At 44.4% G+C, this 16,007-nt stretch overlaps 1 protein-coding gene across 1 annotated transcript in view; it reads left to right on the forward strand.

The window, feature by feature from the left end:
* ttyh3b (tweety family member 3b) overlaps positions 1-16,007 on the forward strand; it is a 59,051-nt gene that overhangs the window by 6,218 nt on the left and 36,826 nt on the right. Inside the window, exon 2 of the mRNA XM_045690662.1 lies at positions 13,645-13,844. Coding sequence (XP_045546618.1) covers positions 13,645-13,844 — 200 coding nt within the window. The remainder of the gene's footprint in view (positions 1-13,644; positions 13,845-16,007) is intronic.

Raw genomic sequence — 16,007 nt, forward strand, 5'->3', positions numbered from 1 at the left:
CAGTATAAAACTATACAGATGTTTGAGCTCTAACGTGACCCCTGGGTTTCCTGATGTGGTTTAAGCTGTGTTGTGGACTTACAACATCTGGGTTGGTTCTTTGTCTATATAAAATGTGTGATTTTGAGAGTGAAAATGTGGAAAAACGGAAACGGGGAAAAACTAAACGGAATCGGCTTAAAAAGATTAGACTGATTTTATAGGGCCCTACATCTGTATGTATGTGTAGGGGGCTATTCACTCTGAGGTCACTGTTAGCCCTGGGGGGGGTAGACGCTCAGAGAGGGAGATGGTGAACAGAAAGAGATGGAGGGAAGGAGGGAACTGAGAGAGGGAAGAAGGGAGGGGTGTTGTCTGTAGTGAAAGACGGCTCTCTCTCTCTCTTTCGCTCAGCTTTAGATGGCTCAGTCTATCTAGTCTGAGAGGCTTTCATGCTTCTCTCTCCAGCTGACACACACACACACACACACACACACACACACACACACACCACTGAGCCCTCTGTGTTTCTCGGTGATGTGATTGACCACCAGATGATTAGTATGCAGTCGAAGAGAGAAGCTTAAAAACAGGGACACACAACACACACGTGTACATGTGTAGTTGAACTGCTCAGTATCCACAGCGCTGGTTTCCTCATCCACAACGGCTGGGTCCGGAACGCTGACTGTTGGAATTCTGTGGGAAAACCGGAATGCTCTTGAAGAGCTGTAATCCCAAGGTTCTTTAAGGCAGTGGAAACGTGTGTGTGTGTGTGTGTGTGTGTGTGTGTGTGTGTGTGTGTGTGTGTGTGTGTGTGTGTGTGTGTGTGTGTGTGTGTGTGTGTGTGGAAACACAGAGCCAGCAGTGGAACAGCTGTTGAGCATTACAGAGGAGACATGACTACAGCTATATGCCCGTGTGCATGATGGGAAAGACAGACTGGTCCTGAGGGGGGTACAATCTGCACATGTTAGTGTTTTCCCAAGCACTGAACACCTGATTCCACTAATCAACTCATCAATAAACCTTTGATTAGTGGAATCATACATCTAGGGATATGGCAAAAACAATAATGTACACACTTTTTGGATCCCCAGGACTAGTATCAAGAAACACTGGTCAAAAGGCATTAGGCAGAGCCAGAACAGTGATCCCTCCCTCTACATACCTCTATGACTGGCATTAGGCAGAGCCAGAACCACAGTGATCCCTCCCTCTACATACCTCTATGACTGGCATTAGGCAGAGACAGAACCACAGTGATCCCTCCCTCTACATACGTCTATGACTGGCATTAGGCAGAGACAGAGAGAGACACAGAGACAGAACCACAGTGATCCCTCCCTCTACATACCTCTATGACTGGCATTAGGCAGAGCCAGAACCACAGTGATCCCTCCCTCTACATACCTCTATGACTGGCATTAGGCAGAGACAGAGAGAGACACAGAGACACAGAGACAGAACCACAGTGATCCCTCCCTCTACATACCTCTATGACTGGCATTAGGCAGAGACAGAGAGAGACACAGAGACACAGAGACAGAACCACAGTGATCCCTCCCTCTACATACCTCTATGACTGGCATTAGGCAGAGCCAGAACCACAGTGATCCCTCCCTCTACATACCTCTATGACTGGCATTAGGCAGAGACAGACACAGAGACACAGAGACAGAACCACAGTGATCCCTCCCTCTACATACCTCTATGACTGGCATTAGGCAGAGCCAGAACCACAGTGATCCCTCCCTCTACATACCTCTATGACTGGCATTAGGCAGAGACAGAGAGAGACACAGAGACACAGAGACAGAACCACAGTGATCCCTCCCTCTACATACCTCTATGACTGGCATTAGGCAGAGACAGAGAAACAACAGAACCACAGTGATCCCTCCCTCTACATACCTCTATGACTGGCATTAGGCAGAGACAGAGAGAGAGACACAGAGACAGAACCACAGTGATCCCTCCCTCTACATACCTCTATGACTGGCATTAGGCAGAGACAGAGAGAGACACAGAGACACAGAGACAGAACCACAGTGAGGTGGTGCCACGGTTTAACTTGGGAATCCACTGTCATTAGAGAGATGGTAGGTTGTCTGTCCTGACCTCTCTCTGTACAACAGGGTCAGATCAGTGGAGTAGATCTGATCTATCCTGTCGTGGTGCGTGCGCACACACACACACAGACACACACACACACACTCTGCCAGGCGGAAAGTAGATCCGTGTTCTTTGGTGTCTATCTCTCCCCTCCCCCATCGTACCTCGCCTCCTTTAGACCACTAATTGATATACCACACACACACACACACACACACACACACACACACACACACACACACACACACACACACACACACACACACACACACAGAGAGAGAGAGCAGTAGCTAATTGATCTCTGTGTAATCCTCTCAGTGAGTTTGGACGACAGTTTTAAATCCAGTTAGACGGTATCAGACATCACAGCTGATACTGAGCAGCGTTTCTCTTTCTGGTCCTGATGAGGTAAACAAAATGTCGGTGGAGGTTCTCTTCTGCACTGCTGAACCGATCCAGGAAATGTGGAGGAGGAGTTCAGATGAAGTGTCCAAAAGAGGAAGTCACAGGCCGTCTTTTCAGTTCCTCTGGAAACCGGATGCATCCGGGTGTTGCCGAAACCCGCAGAGGGTGCCCAGATACCATACACCAAGACCTTAAAACTGGTCTCAGAACTGTGCTACCGTGAGGTGATGCACTTACCTATGTCACACCCTCTAGCTCTTTGTGGGTGGGTCTCTCTCTCTCTCTGTCTCTGTCTCTGTCTCTCTCTCTATCTCTCTCTGTCTCTGTCTCTGTCTCTGTCTCTCTCTGTCTCTCTCTCTCTCTCTCTCTGTCTCTCTCTCTCTCTCTGTCTCTGTCTCTGTCTCTCTCTCTCTCCATCTCTGTCTCTGTCTCTGTGTCTCTCTCTCTATCTCTCTGTAATAAAATAGTAAGGGTTTCCCATATTCCAATAGAAATATATTTTATAGAATATAAACACACCTAGGCTCAGTCCCAAATCCCCTTTTCTCTCCCACTGTCACCCCTACCAGCACCCCCTCCAATAGCCACTCTCTACACACCTAGGCTCAGTCCCAAATCCCCTTCTCTCTCCCACTGTCACCCCTACCAGCCCCCCTCCAATAGCCACTCTCTACACACCTAGGCTCAGTCCCAAATCCCCTTCTCTCTCCCACTGTCACCCCTACCAGCCCCCCTCCAATAGCCACTCTCTACACACCTAGGCTCAGTCCCAAATCCCCTTCTCTCTCCCACTGTCAACCCTACCAGCCCCCCCTCCAATAGCCACTCTCTACACACCTAGGCTCATTTCCAAATCCCCTTCTCTCTCCCTTCACTCTACCCTCACTCACCCGAAAGGATACTATTAATATGTGGAATCAATGCATGTTGTTATTCTGTATGCAAGCATGACTCTCTAAGTCGCTTTGGATTAAATTGTCTGTTAGAAGGCATACAGTGCCTTCAGAAAGTATTCAGACCCCTTGACTTTTTCCACATTTTGTTACGTTACAGCCTTATTCTAAAATGGATTAAATAGTTTTTTTCCCTTCATCAATCCCTCACCATACCCCATAATGACAAAGCAAAAACAGATTTATTTTTATTTTTTTGCAAATGTATTAAAAATAAAAAACGGAAATATCACATTTACATACGTTTTCATTACTTTGCTGAAGCACCTTAGCCTCAAATATTGGCTATGACGCTACAAGCTTGGCACACCTGCGTTTGGGAAGTTTCTCCCATTCTTCTCTGCAGATCCTCTCAAGCTCTGTCAGGTTGGCTGGGGAGCGTTGCTCCACAGCTACTTTCAGGTCTCTCCAGAGATGTTTGATCAGGTTCAAGTCCGGGCTCTGGCTGGGCCACTCAAGGACATTCAGAGACTTGTCCCGAAGCCACTCCTGCGTTGTCTTGGCTGTGTGTTTAGGGTCGTTGTCCTGTTGGAAGGTGAACCTTCAACCCAGTCTGAGGTCCTGAGGTTTTCATTAAGAATCTCTCTGTAGGCCTCCTGAGTGGCGCAGCGGTCTAAGGTACTGCATCGCAGTGCTTGATGCGTCACTACAGACCCAGGTTCGATCTCAGGCTGGGTCACAACCGGCTGTGACCGGGAGTCCCATAGGGTGACGCACAATTGTCTCAGCATCGTCCGGGTTAGGGGAGGGTTTGACCATTTTTTTTTTTTACTTAGCTCATCGCGCTCTAGCGATTCCTTGTGGCAGGCCGGGCACCTGCAGGCTGACTTTGGTCGTCAGTTGAACGGTGTTTCTTCCGACACATTGGTGCAGCTGGTTCCCTGGTTAAGCGGGCGGGTGTTAAGGAGCGCAGTTTGGCAGGTCATGTTTCGGAGGACCCATGACTCGACCTTCGCCTTTCTCGAGCCCGTTGGGGAGTTGCAGCGATGAGACAAGATCGTAATTGGATATGACGAAATCGGGGAGAAAAAGCTTGATAATTAAAAAAAAAGGATCTCTCTCTACTTTGCGCCGTTCATCTTTGCTTCGATCCTGATTAGTCTCCCAGTCCCTGCCGCTGAAAAACATCCCCACAGCATGATGCTGCCACTACCATGCTTCACCGTAGGGATGGTACCAGGTTTCCTCCAGAAGTGACGCTTGGCATTCTGGCCAAAGAGTTGATTCTTGGTTTCATCAGACCAGAGAATCTTGTTTCTGATGATCTGAGAGTCTTTAGGTGCTTTTTGGCAAACTCCAAGCGGGCTGTCCAAAGGGTCTGAATACTTACGTAAAAAATAACGCATTTCTGTTTTTTATTTTCAAGAAATTTGCAAACATTTCTAAAAACCTGTTTTTGCTTTGTCATTATTGGGCATTGTGTGTATATTGCTGAGAATATATATATATATTTCATTTTTCTTAATCCATTTTAGAATACGGCTGTAACGTAACAAAATGTGGAAAAAGTCAAGGGGTCTGAATACTTTCCGAAGGCGCTGTATATTATTATATTATGCTGGGGTTTGGAATTGAACCCTGTATTGACCTAACAGGATGGAATGGACACTATACACTGCTACAGTGTAGCCAGGGGAAAGGGACCTGGGCTGTGGTTTGGAATCGATCCTTGTGGTCCATTTAACAATAATAAGTACATTTCTCTTCTCTTCTTTCATATCAGTGACTGTCTGTTCTGTCTCAAATCCTATTTCAAATCGTACTGTCTCCTCTGTTCCCATGGTAGTATTTATTAAAAGTCGACTTTGGGCAAAAAACACAAAACTGTGGGCTTTAAACTGTATAACTGATCAATGCACCATCATACCAGGTCATGTAATGCTTTACAAACACAAGATAGATGGATGAAGAAGATATTTGGTTACTAAAGTGCCGTTTCTTACCTTTCTCTACAGCTTCAGTCCAAAATGAGATCCTGTGAAATGGCGTCAACACATACTGGAGGAGCTAATGGTTAGCTACAGTAGCTAGCCTAGCTATCAAACTAGCCATGTCTGTCGCGGCGCTCATGGAGGAGCTACTGGTTAGCTACAGTGGCTAGCCTAGCTATCAAACTAGCTATGTCTGTCGTGGTGCTCATGGAGGAGCTACTGGTTAGCTACAGTGGTTAGCTACAGTGGCTAGCTTAGCTAACAAACTAGCAATGTCTGTCACAACGCTCATGGAGGAGCTACTGGTTAGTTACAGTGGCTAGTTATGACCAGAATGACACATTGATGAAGCACCGAAGGCGCACCCTATTTCTGTTTGAAAAGTGAGGAAGAGGCGGAGTTGGATCTTTTTTTTTACGTGCCCAAAGTCGACATTTTATTTATTGACCCTTATTTGACCAGGTAAGTTGACTGAGAATACATTTTCATTTACAGCAACCACCCGGGGAAGAGGAGAGAGAATGAGCCAATTGGAAGTTGGGGATGATGAGGTGGCCATGATGGTATGAGGGCCAGACACCATTTAGCCAGGACCCTACTCTTCGGATAAGTACCAATGGGAGAGTCTCTGGTTCTATCTCTCTCCATCTACTGGATATCATTGAACTAGGCTCTGGGCACAGTCACGATGGAAGTAGAGAATCGTCTTGTTTCACATTCCATAAGGATGCTTTCTGTTGAGGTAACATTCAAAGAGCAGAAGTGTCCCATTTCTATACGTTTTGTTGAGATGGTGACACTGTTTAGTTGGATATGTCGTTATGTCCAGGGAAGCCCTATGGCCTGGTATAGTGACCTACTGGGGTCATTGTAGCTACGCTAGTCACTAGCTGTACACAGTGTAAAGCAGGGGTATTCAAATCTTACCCGTGGCGGTCCGAAGTACTGCTGGTTTTCTGTTCTACCTGATAATCCCTAAACGTCAGCCACCTGGGGCTGTTGTGTGAAGATGGTATCTCTTCACCCGTAGCACAATTCCTTTGGAACTTGTTTTAGATTGTATCAGCAGCGGCAGAATTCCTGTCCACTATTCCGGAACCTACAGACATTGTCCCGGCATGTTCTGGAGCAGAATGCTTTTCCATGTGTATCCTGGAGGAAGGGAAACTTTCTTCAAGCTTTCAGAGCAGACATATCCAGCTGTGTGTTATATCATCTCACAGATAAAGACCATAAACCAAATATAATTTTATGTCACATGCTTCGTCAACAACCTACTCACAGTTCAAACCTTTGGCAGCCCCTCCCCTCTCTCTTTCTTTCTCTCTTTCCTTCCCTTTCATCTTCTACCAGACATGCATCATTCCCCCACCCCCTTCCTGCTCTCCCTCATCTGGTTCTCTCTTTCTCTCTTTTTTGATTCAGACAAACACCCCTCGCTATCTCTTTCTTGCTCTCTTCTCTCTCTCTCTCTCTCTCTCTCTCTCTCTCTCTCTCTCTCTCTCATTCTGTCCCTTATTCTCAGTCTCTCTCTCTCTCTCTGTCAGATATCAAATCAAAATCCAATATTTTTTTTTATAAAGCCCTTCTTACATCAGCTGATATCTCAAAGTGCTGTACAGACACCCAGCCTAAAACCCCAAACAGCAAGCAATGCAGGTGTAGAAGCACAGTGGCTAGGAAAAACTCTCTAGAAAGGCCAGAACCAAGGAAGAAACCTAGAGAGGAACCAGGCTATGAGGGGTGGCCAGTCCTCTTCTGGCTGTGCCGGGTGGAGATTATAACAGAATATGGCCAAGATGTTCAAATGTTCATAGATGACCAGCAGGGTCAAATAATAATAATCACAGTGGTTGTCGAGGGTGCAACAGGTCAGCACCTCAGGAGTAAATGTCAGTTGGCTTTTCATAGCCGATCATTCAGAGTATCTCTACCGCTCCTGCTGTTTCTAGAGAGTTGAAAACAGCAGGTCTGGGACAGGTAGCACGTCCGGTGAACAGGTCAGGGTTCCATAGCCGCAGGCAGAACAGTTGAAACTGGAGCAGCAGCACAGCCAGGTGGACTGGGGACAGCAATGAGTCATCAGGCCAGGTAGTCCTGAGGCATGGTCCTAGGGCTCAGCTCCTCCGAGAGAGAGAGAGAGAAAGAATGAAAGAGAGAATTAGAGAGAGCATACTTAAACTCACACAGGACACAGGATAAGACAGGAGAAATACTCCAGATATAACAGACTGACCCTAGCCCCCCGACACATAAACTACTGCAGCATAAATTACTGCAGCATAAATACTGGAGGCTGAGACAGGAGGGGTCGGGAGACACTTTGGCCCGTCCGACGATACCCCCGGACAGGGCCAAACAGGCAGGATATAACCCCACCCACTTTGCCAAAGCACAGCCCCCACACCACTAGAGGGATAACTTCAACCACCAACTTACCATCCTGAGATAAGGCAGAGTATAGCCCACAAAGATCTCCGCCACGGCACAACCCAAGGGGGTCGCCAACCCAGACAGGAAGGTCACGTCAGTGACTCAACCCACTCAAGTGACGCACCCCTCCTAGGTACGGCATGGAAGAGCACCAGTAAGCCAGTGACTCAGCCCCTGTAATAGGGTTAGAGGCAGAGAATCCCAATGGAGAGAGGGGAACCGGCCAGGCAGAGACAGCAAGGGCGGTTCGTTGCTCCAGTGCCTTTCCGTTCACCTTCACACTCCTGGGCCAGACTACACTCAATCATAGGACCTACTGAAGAAGAGTCTTCAATAAAGACTTAAAGGTTGAGACCGAGTCTGCGCCTCTCACATGGGTAGGCTGACCATTCCATAAAAATGGAACTCTATAGGAGAAAGCCCTGCCTCCAGCTGTTTGCTTAGAAATTCTAGGGACAGTTAGGAGGCCTGTGTCTTGTGACCGTAGTGTATGTGTAGGTATGTACGGCAGGACCAAATCGGAAAGATAGGTAGGAGCAAGCCCATGTAATGCTTTGTAGGTTAGCAGTAAAACCTTGATATCAGCCCTTGCCTTAACAGGAAGCCAGTGTAGGGAGGCTAGCACTGGAGTAATATGATCAAATCTTTTGGTTCTAGTCAAGATTCTAGCAGCCGTGTTTAGCACTAACTGAAGTTTATTTAGTGTCTTATCCGGGTAGCCGGAAAGTAGAGCATTGCAGTAGTCTAGTCTAGAAGTGACAAAAGCATGGATGAATTTTTCTGCATCATTTTTGGACAGCAAGTTTCAGATTTTTGCAATGTTACGTAGATGCAAAAAAGCTGTCTTTGAAACAGTCTTGATATGTTCGTCAAAAGAGAGATCAGGGTCCAGAGTAACGCCGAGGTCCTTCACAGTTTTATTTGAGATGACTGTACAACCATCGAGATTAATTGTCAGATTCAACAGAAGATCTCTGTTTCTTGGGACCTAGAACAAGCATCTCTGTTGACATCAAAGTGTTCAGAGTGTGTGTGATCTGTGTGTTGGATCTGACACACACTGCTCCCCGAACTTCTGCTCCCGTTACCCCAAAGCAGGAGTGAGTGTGTGTTGTTAGCTCCGGTACCGCTTGCCGTGCAGTAGCAGAGAGAACAGTCTATGACTCGGGTGGCTGGAGTTTTTGGCAAATTTTCAGAGGAAGGCCCCTAAAAATTGCCCCCCTCACCTCTATTTTTACGATGCTGTGTATCAATGGCTAGGCTAACAGGTAGCCTACAGAATGTAGCCTATTCTTTCATAATAAAAGTGTCTGGTATGGTCATTTAAAAAAAAAATATCAAGATCAGGGGTAAAATATCCCTCGACTGTCCATATTTTACATTTTCGACTACATCAAGTCAATCAGTTATTTGTTCCAGAAGAGAGGGTTCGGAATGGAACCCACGCTGACACAGTAGGCCTATATGTGTGCGCAGACGGCAGTGGCCCTAACGATACATCACCCCCGGCCATGATTGAACTACATTTTGACAGTTGATTCATAACCTTAGGTTCACTAGAAACCTTCAGATTTCCTCTTTTATACATATATATATATATATATACATACAGTTGAAGTCGGAAGTTTACATACACCTTAGCCAAATACATTTAAACTCAGTTTTTTACAATCCCTGACATTTAATCAGAGTAAAAATTCCTTCTTTGGTCAGTTAGGATCAACACTTTATTTTAAAATTGTGAAATGTCAGAATAATAGTTGAGAGAATGATTTAATTCAGCTTTTATTTCTTTCATCACATTCCCAGAGGGTCAGAAGTTTACATACACTCAATTAGTATTTGGTAGCATTGCCTTTAAATTGTTTAACTTGGGTCAAACATTTCGGGTAGCCTGCCACAAGCTTCCCACAATAAGTTGGGTGAATTTTGGCCCATTCCTCCTGACAGAGCGGGTGTAACTGAGTCAGGTTTGTAGGCCTCCTTGCTCGCACACGCTTTTTCAGTTCTGCCCACAAATGTTCTATAGGATTGAGGTCAGGGCTTTGTGATGGCCACTCCAATACCTTGACTTTGTTGTCCTTAAGCCATTTTGCCACAACTTTGTAAGTATGCTTGGGGTCATTGTCCATTTGGAAGACCCGTTTGCGACCAAAGTTGAACTTCCTGACTGATGTCTTGAGATGTTGCTTCAATATATCAACATAATTTTCCTGCCTCATGATGCCATCATTTTGTGATGTGCACCAGTCCCTCCTGCAGCAAAGCACCCCCACAACATGATGCTGCCAACCCGTGCCTCACGGTTGGGATGGTGTTCTTTGGCTTGCAAGCCTCCCCCTTTTTCCTCCAAACATAACAATGGTCATTATGGCCAAACAGTTCTATTTTTGTTTCATCAGACCAGAAGACATTTCTCCAAAAAGTACAATCTTTGTCCCCATGTGCAGTTGCAAACCGTAGTCTGGCTTTTTTTTATGGCGGTTTTGGAGCAGTGGCTTCTTCCTTGCTGAGCGGCCTTTCAGGTTATGTTGATATAGGACTCGTTTTACTATGGATATAGATATTGTTGTACCTGTTTCCTCCAGCATCTTCACAAGGTCCTTTGCTGTTGTTCTGGGATTGATTTGCACTTTTCGCACCAATGTACATTCATCTCTAAGAGACATAATGTGTCTCCTTCCTGAGCGGTATGATGACTGCGTGGTCCCATGGTGTTTATACTTACGTACTATTGTTTGTACAGATGAACGTGGTACCTTCAGGCGTTTGGAAATTGCTCCCAAGGATGAACCAGACTTGGCTGATTTCTTTTGATTTTCCCATGATGTCAAGCAAAGAGGCACTGAGTTTGAAGGTAGGCCTTTAAATACATCCACAGGTACACCTCCAATTGACTCAAATGATGCCAACTAGCCTATCAGAAGCTTCTAAAGTCATGACATCATTTTCTGGAATTCTCCAAGCTCTTTAAAGGCACAGACAACTTAGTGTAAGTAAACTTCTGAACCACTGGATTTGTGATACAGTGAATTATAAGTAATCTGTCTGTAAACAACTGTTGGAATAGTTACTTGTGTCATACACAAAGTAGATGTCCTATCCGACTGGCCAAAACAATAGTTTGTTAACAAGAAATTTGTGGAGTGGTTGAAAAACAAGTTTTAATGACTCCAACCTAAGAGTATGTAAACTTCCCGACTTCAACTGTATATAGATATATATATATATATAATGTAGATGTAAAAATCATGAGCTGTGTTTTTCTACCTCACTAGTCTCAATGTCATCTTTACATCTGATATTATATTTTTATTTTATTTTAATTTCACCTTTATTTAACCAGGTAGGCCAGTTGAGAACAAGTTCTCATTTACAACTGCGACCTGGCCAAGATAAAGCAAAGCAGTGCGACATTATCAAACAACACAGAGTTACACATAAACAAACATACAGTCTATAACACAATAAATAAATCTATGTACAGTGTGTGCAAATGTTGAAGAGTAGGGAGGTAGGCCATAGAGGCGAAATAATTACAATTTAGCATTAACAACGGATGTGCAGATGATGATGTGCAAGTAGAGATACTGGGGAGCAAAAGTGCAAGAGGGTAAGTAATAATATGGGGGTGAGGTAGTTGGGTGTGTTATTTACAGATGGGCTATGTACAGTGATCGGTAAGCTGCTCTGACAGCTGATGCTTGAAGTTAGAGAGGGAGATTTAAGACTCCAGCTCCAGTGATTTTTGCAATTTGTTCCAGTCATTGGCAGCAGAGAACTGGAAGGAAAGGTGGCCAAAGGAAGTGTTGGCTTTGGGGATGACCAGTGAGATATACCTGCTGGAGCACGTGCTACGGGTGGGTGTTGCTATGGTGACCAGTGAGCTGAGATAAGGCGGGGCATTACCTAGCATAGACTTATAGATGACCTGGAGCCAGTGGGTTTGGCGACGAATATGTAGTGAGGGCCAGCCAACAAGAGCGTACAGGTCACAGCGATTGGTAGTAAATGGGGCTTTAGTAACAAAACGGATGATTCTGTGATAGACTACATCCAATTTGCTGAGTAGAGTGTTGAAGGCTATTTTGTAAATGACATCGCCGAAGTCAAGGATCGGTAGGATAGTCAGTTTTACGAGGGTATGTTTGGCAGCATGAGTGAAGTAGGCTTTTTTGCGAAATACGAAGCCGATTGATTCTAGATTTAATTTTGGATTGGAGAAGCTTAATGTGAGTCTGGAAGGAGAGTTTACAGTCTAACCAGACACCTAGGTATTTGTAGTTGTCCACATATTCTAAGTCAGAACCGTCCAGAGTAGTGATGCTAGTCGGGCGGCAGGGTGTGGGCAGCAATCGGTTGAAGAGCATGCACTTAGTTTTACTTGCATTTAAAAGCAGTTGGAGGCCTCGGAAGGAGTGTTGTATGGCATTGAAGCTTGTTTGGAGGTTTGTTAGCACAGTGTCCAAAGAAGGGCCAGATGTATACAGAATGGTGTCGTCTGCGTATAGGTAGATCAGAGAATCACCAGCAGCAAGAGCGACATCGTTGACATATACAGAGAAAAGAGTCGGCCCGAGAATTGAACCCTGTGGCACCCCCATAGAGACTACCAGAGGTCCGGACAACAGGCCCTCCGATTTGACACACTGAACTCTATCTGAGAAGTAGTTGGTGAACCAGGCGAGGCAGTCATTTGAGAAGCCAAGGCTATTGAGTCTGCCGTTAAGAGTGCGGTGATTGACAGGGTCGAAAGTCTTGGCCAGGTTGATGAAGACGGCTGCACAGTACTGTCAATTATCAATGACGGTTATGATATCTTTTAGGACCTTGAGCGTAGCTGAGGTGCACCCATGACCAGCTCGGAAACCAGATTGCATAGTGGAGGAGGTACGGTGGGATTCGAAATGGTCGGTGATCTGTTTGTTAACTTGACTTTCAAAGATTTTAGAAAGGCAGGGCAGGATGGATATAGGTCTATAACAGTTTGGGTCTCGAGTGTCTCTCCCTTTGAAGAGGGGGATGACCGCGGCAGCTTTCCAATCTTTGGAAAGCAGCTGATTCTGGGCGAGAGGGAGGATGATTTTGATACCTGCCACTGGTCCTCATTGACTCGACTGCCCCTGCATGGAGAGAAGGAGAACTGCAGGGTTTGTAGTGAACGTATCTAAATCACGAGGCTAATTTGAATATCCTGTTTCGCAGGAAAATGATCCACGACAAAATGAAGATCTGACGTCTGTATGTATAATGTCCAGCTCTACACGAGATTCTCCTGTAGGAGTTAGTGATGGGGGGGCGTTCACTTGAGGCCGCTTTGTGTTCATTTACAATCAACTTCCTCTTCTCTTCCTGTACCCTACAATGCTCATTGTGACATCATATCCTCTTTCCCGCCTCTTGTGTTTCTGTCAAAATGGTCCACAGAAAAGGGAGCCAACCCGCTGGGCGCAGACCTCAGTTCAACATCTAGTTTTGATGTACATTTGATTGAGTTGTCCACTAACGTGAATTCAATAGTATGTTTCAACCTGAAGTCAGTTGATTTAGGTTAAAAGGTGAGAGCGAAAAAAAGACAAACATTCCCCAGATTCGATTATGTTGATGACTTTCTGCTAATCCAATCAGTTTTCCACGTTAATTCAACGTCATCACAATTTACATTTTTTTGTTGTTGTTGAAATGACGTAGAAGCAATGTAGATTCAACCAGTTTGTGTCCAGTTGGAAAGGCTTGTTTCTGTACAGGGCCAAAATCGGATTATTGACATGTCATTTTAGGATCCAGGTGGTTGTGATGTCATATCCTGTCTGTCTCTCTCTCCCCAGTCGGTGCTGTTGCTAGGCGGAATAGCGTTGGTGTGTCTGGCTCTGGACCTCCTCTTCCTCCTCTTCTACTCTTTCTGGCTGTGCTGCCGACGACGCAAGAACCATGACGACACACACTCTCACTCACACACACACCAGCCCCCCAACCCTGACTGCTGCTGTACCGCCTGGTGTGTCATCATCGCCACACTCGTTTGCAGGTTAGTGGTAACACACACACACACACGCAGGGCTACATGGATACACACACGGATGCGCGCACACACACACACACACACACACACACACACACACACACACACACACACACACACACACACACACACACACACACACACACACACACACAGGGAGGGAGGGAGATTAGACACTGAGTGGACAGAACATTAAGAACACCTGGTCTTTCCATGACAGACTAACCAGGTGAATCCAGGTTGACCTCTGTGATGACATGATATAGTATATAAGGACATAGTTCTACCAGTCTGTTGTAGATCAGCTCTATGATGACATTATACAGTATCCTCTATAAGGACATAGTTCTACCAGTCTGTTGTAGATCAGCTCTATGATGACATTATATAGTATCCTCTATAAGGACATAGTTCTACCAGTCTGTTGTAGATCAGCTCTATGATGACATTATATAGTATCCTCTATAAGGACATAGTTCTACCAGTCTGTTGTAGATCAGCTCTATGATGACATTATATAGTATCCTCTATAAGGACATAGTTCTACCAGTCTGTTGTAGATCAGCTCTATGATGACATTATATAGTATCCTCTATAAGGACATAGTTCTACCAGTCTGTTGTAGATCAGCTCTATGATGACATTATATAGTATCCACTATAATGACATAGTTCTACCAGTCTGTTGTAGATCAGCACTATGCTGACATTATATAGTATCCACTATAAAGACATAGTTCTACCAGTCTGTTGTAGATCAGCTCTATGATGACATTATATAGTATCCACTATAATGACATAGTTCTACCAGTCTGTTGTAGATCAGCTCTATGATGACATTATATAGTATCCTCTATAAGGACATAGTTCTACCAGTCTGTTGTAGATCAGCTCTATGATGACATTATATAGTATCCTCTATAAGGACATAGTTCTACCAGTCTGTTGTAGATCAGCACTATGCTGACATTATATAGTATCCACTATAAAGACATAGTTCTACCAGTCTGTTGTAGATTAGCTCTCTATCTGTTCTCTCTCTGTGTGTGTGTGTCTCTCTCTTTGTCTGTGTGTGTGTCTCTCCCTTTGTCTGTGTGTCTCTCTTTGTCTGTGTGTGTGTCTCTCTCTTTGTCTGTGTGTGTGTCTCTCTCTTTGTCTGTGTGTGTGTGTCTCTCTCTTTGTCTGTGTGTGTGTGTCTCTCTCTTTGTCTGTGTGTGTGTCTCTCTCTTTGTCTGTGTGTGTGTCTCTCTCTTTGTCTGTGTGTGTGTCTGCTTCAAAGGCCTTCTTCATCTAAACTAAAAAGCGTAAATGTATTTTTGGGGCTAAATCTGTTGAAACCTTTAAAGGCCTTGGGGGACATAGCCTGTATATAACCTGTATATAGCCTGTATATAACCTGTATATAACCTGTATATAGCCTGTATATAGCCTGTATATAACCTGTATATAGCCTGTATATAGCCTGTATATAGCCTGTATATAGCCTGTATATAACCTGTATATAGCCTGTATATAGCCTGTATATAGCCTGTATATAACCTGTATATAGCCTGTATATAGCCTGTATATAGCCTGTATATAACCTGTATATAGCCTGTATATAGCCTGTATATAGCCTGTATATAACCTGTATATAGCCTGTATATAACCTGTATATAACCTTATATAACCTGTATATAGCCTGTATATAACCTTTATATAACCTGTATATAGCCTGTATATAGCCTGTATATAACCTGTATATAACCTGTATATAGCCTGTATATAACCTGTATATAGCCTGTATATAACCTTATATAACCTGTATATAACCTGTATATAGCCTGTATATAACCTGTATATAGCCTGTATATAACCTGTATATAGCCTGTATATAACCTGTATATAACCTGTATATAACCTGTATATAGCCTGTATATAACCTGTATACAACCTGTATATAACCTGTATATAGCCTGTATATAACCTGTATATAACCTGTATATAGCCTATATATAGCCTGTATATAACCTGTATATAGCCTGTATATAGCCTTTATATAACCTGTATATAACCTATATATAGCCTGTATATAACCTGTATATAACCTGTATATAACCTGTATATAGCCTGTATATAACCTGTATATAGCCTGTATATAGCCTGTATATAACCTGTATATAACCTGTAT

The sequence above is a fragment of the Salmo salar genome, chromosome ssa12 (assembly GCF_905237065.1).
Source record: "Salmo salar chromosome ssa12, Ssal_v3.1, whole genome shotgun sequence".
Classification (NCBI taxonomy): Eukaryota; Metazoa; Chordata; class Actinopteri; order Salmoniformes; family Salmonidae; genus Salmo; species Salmo salar.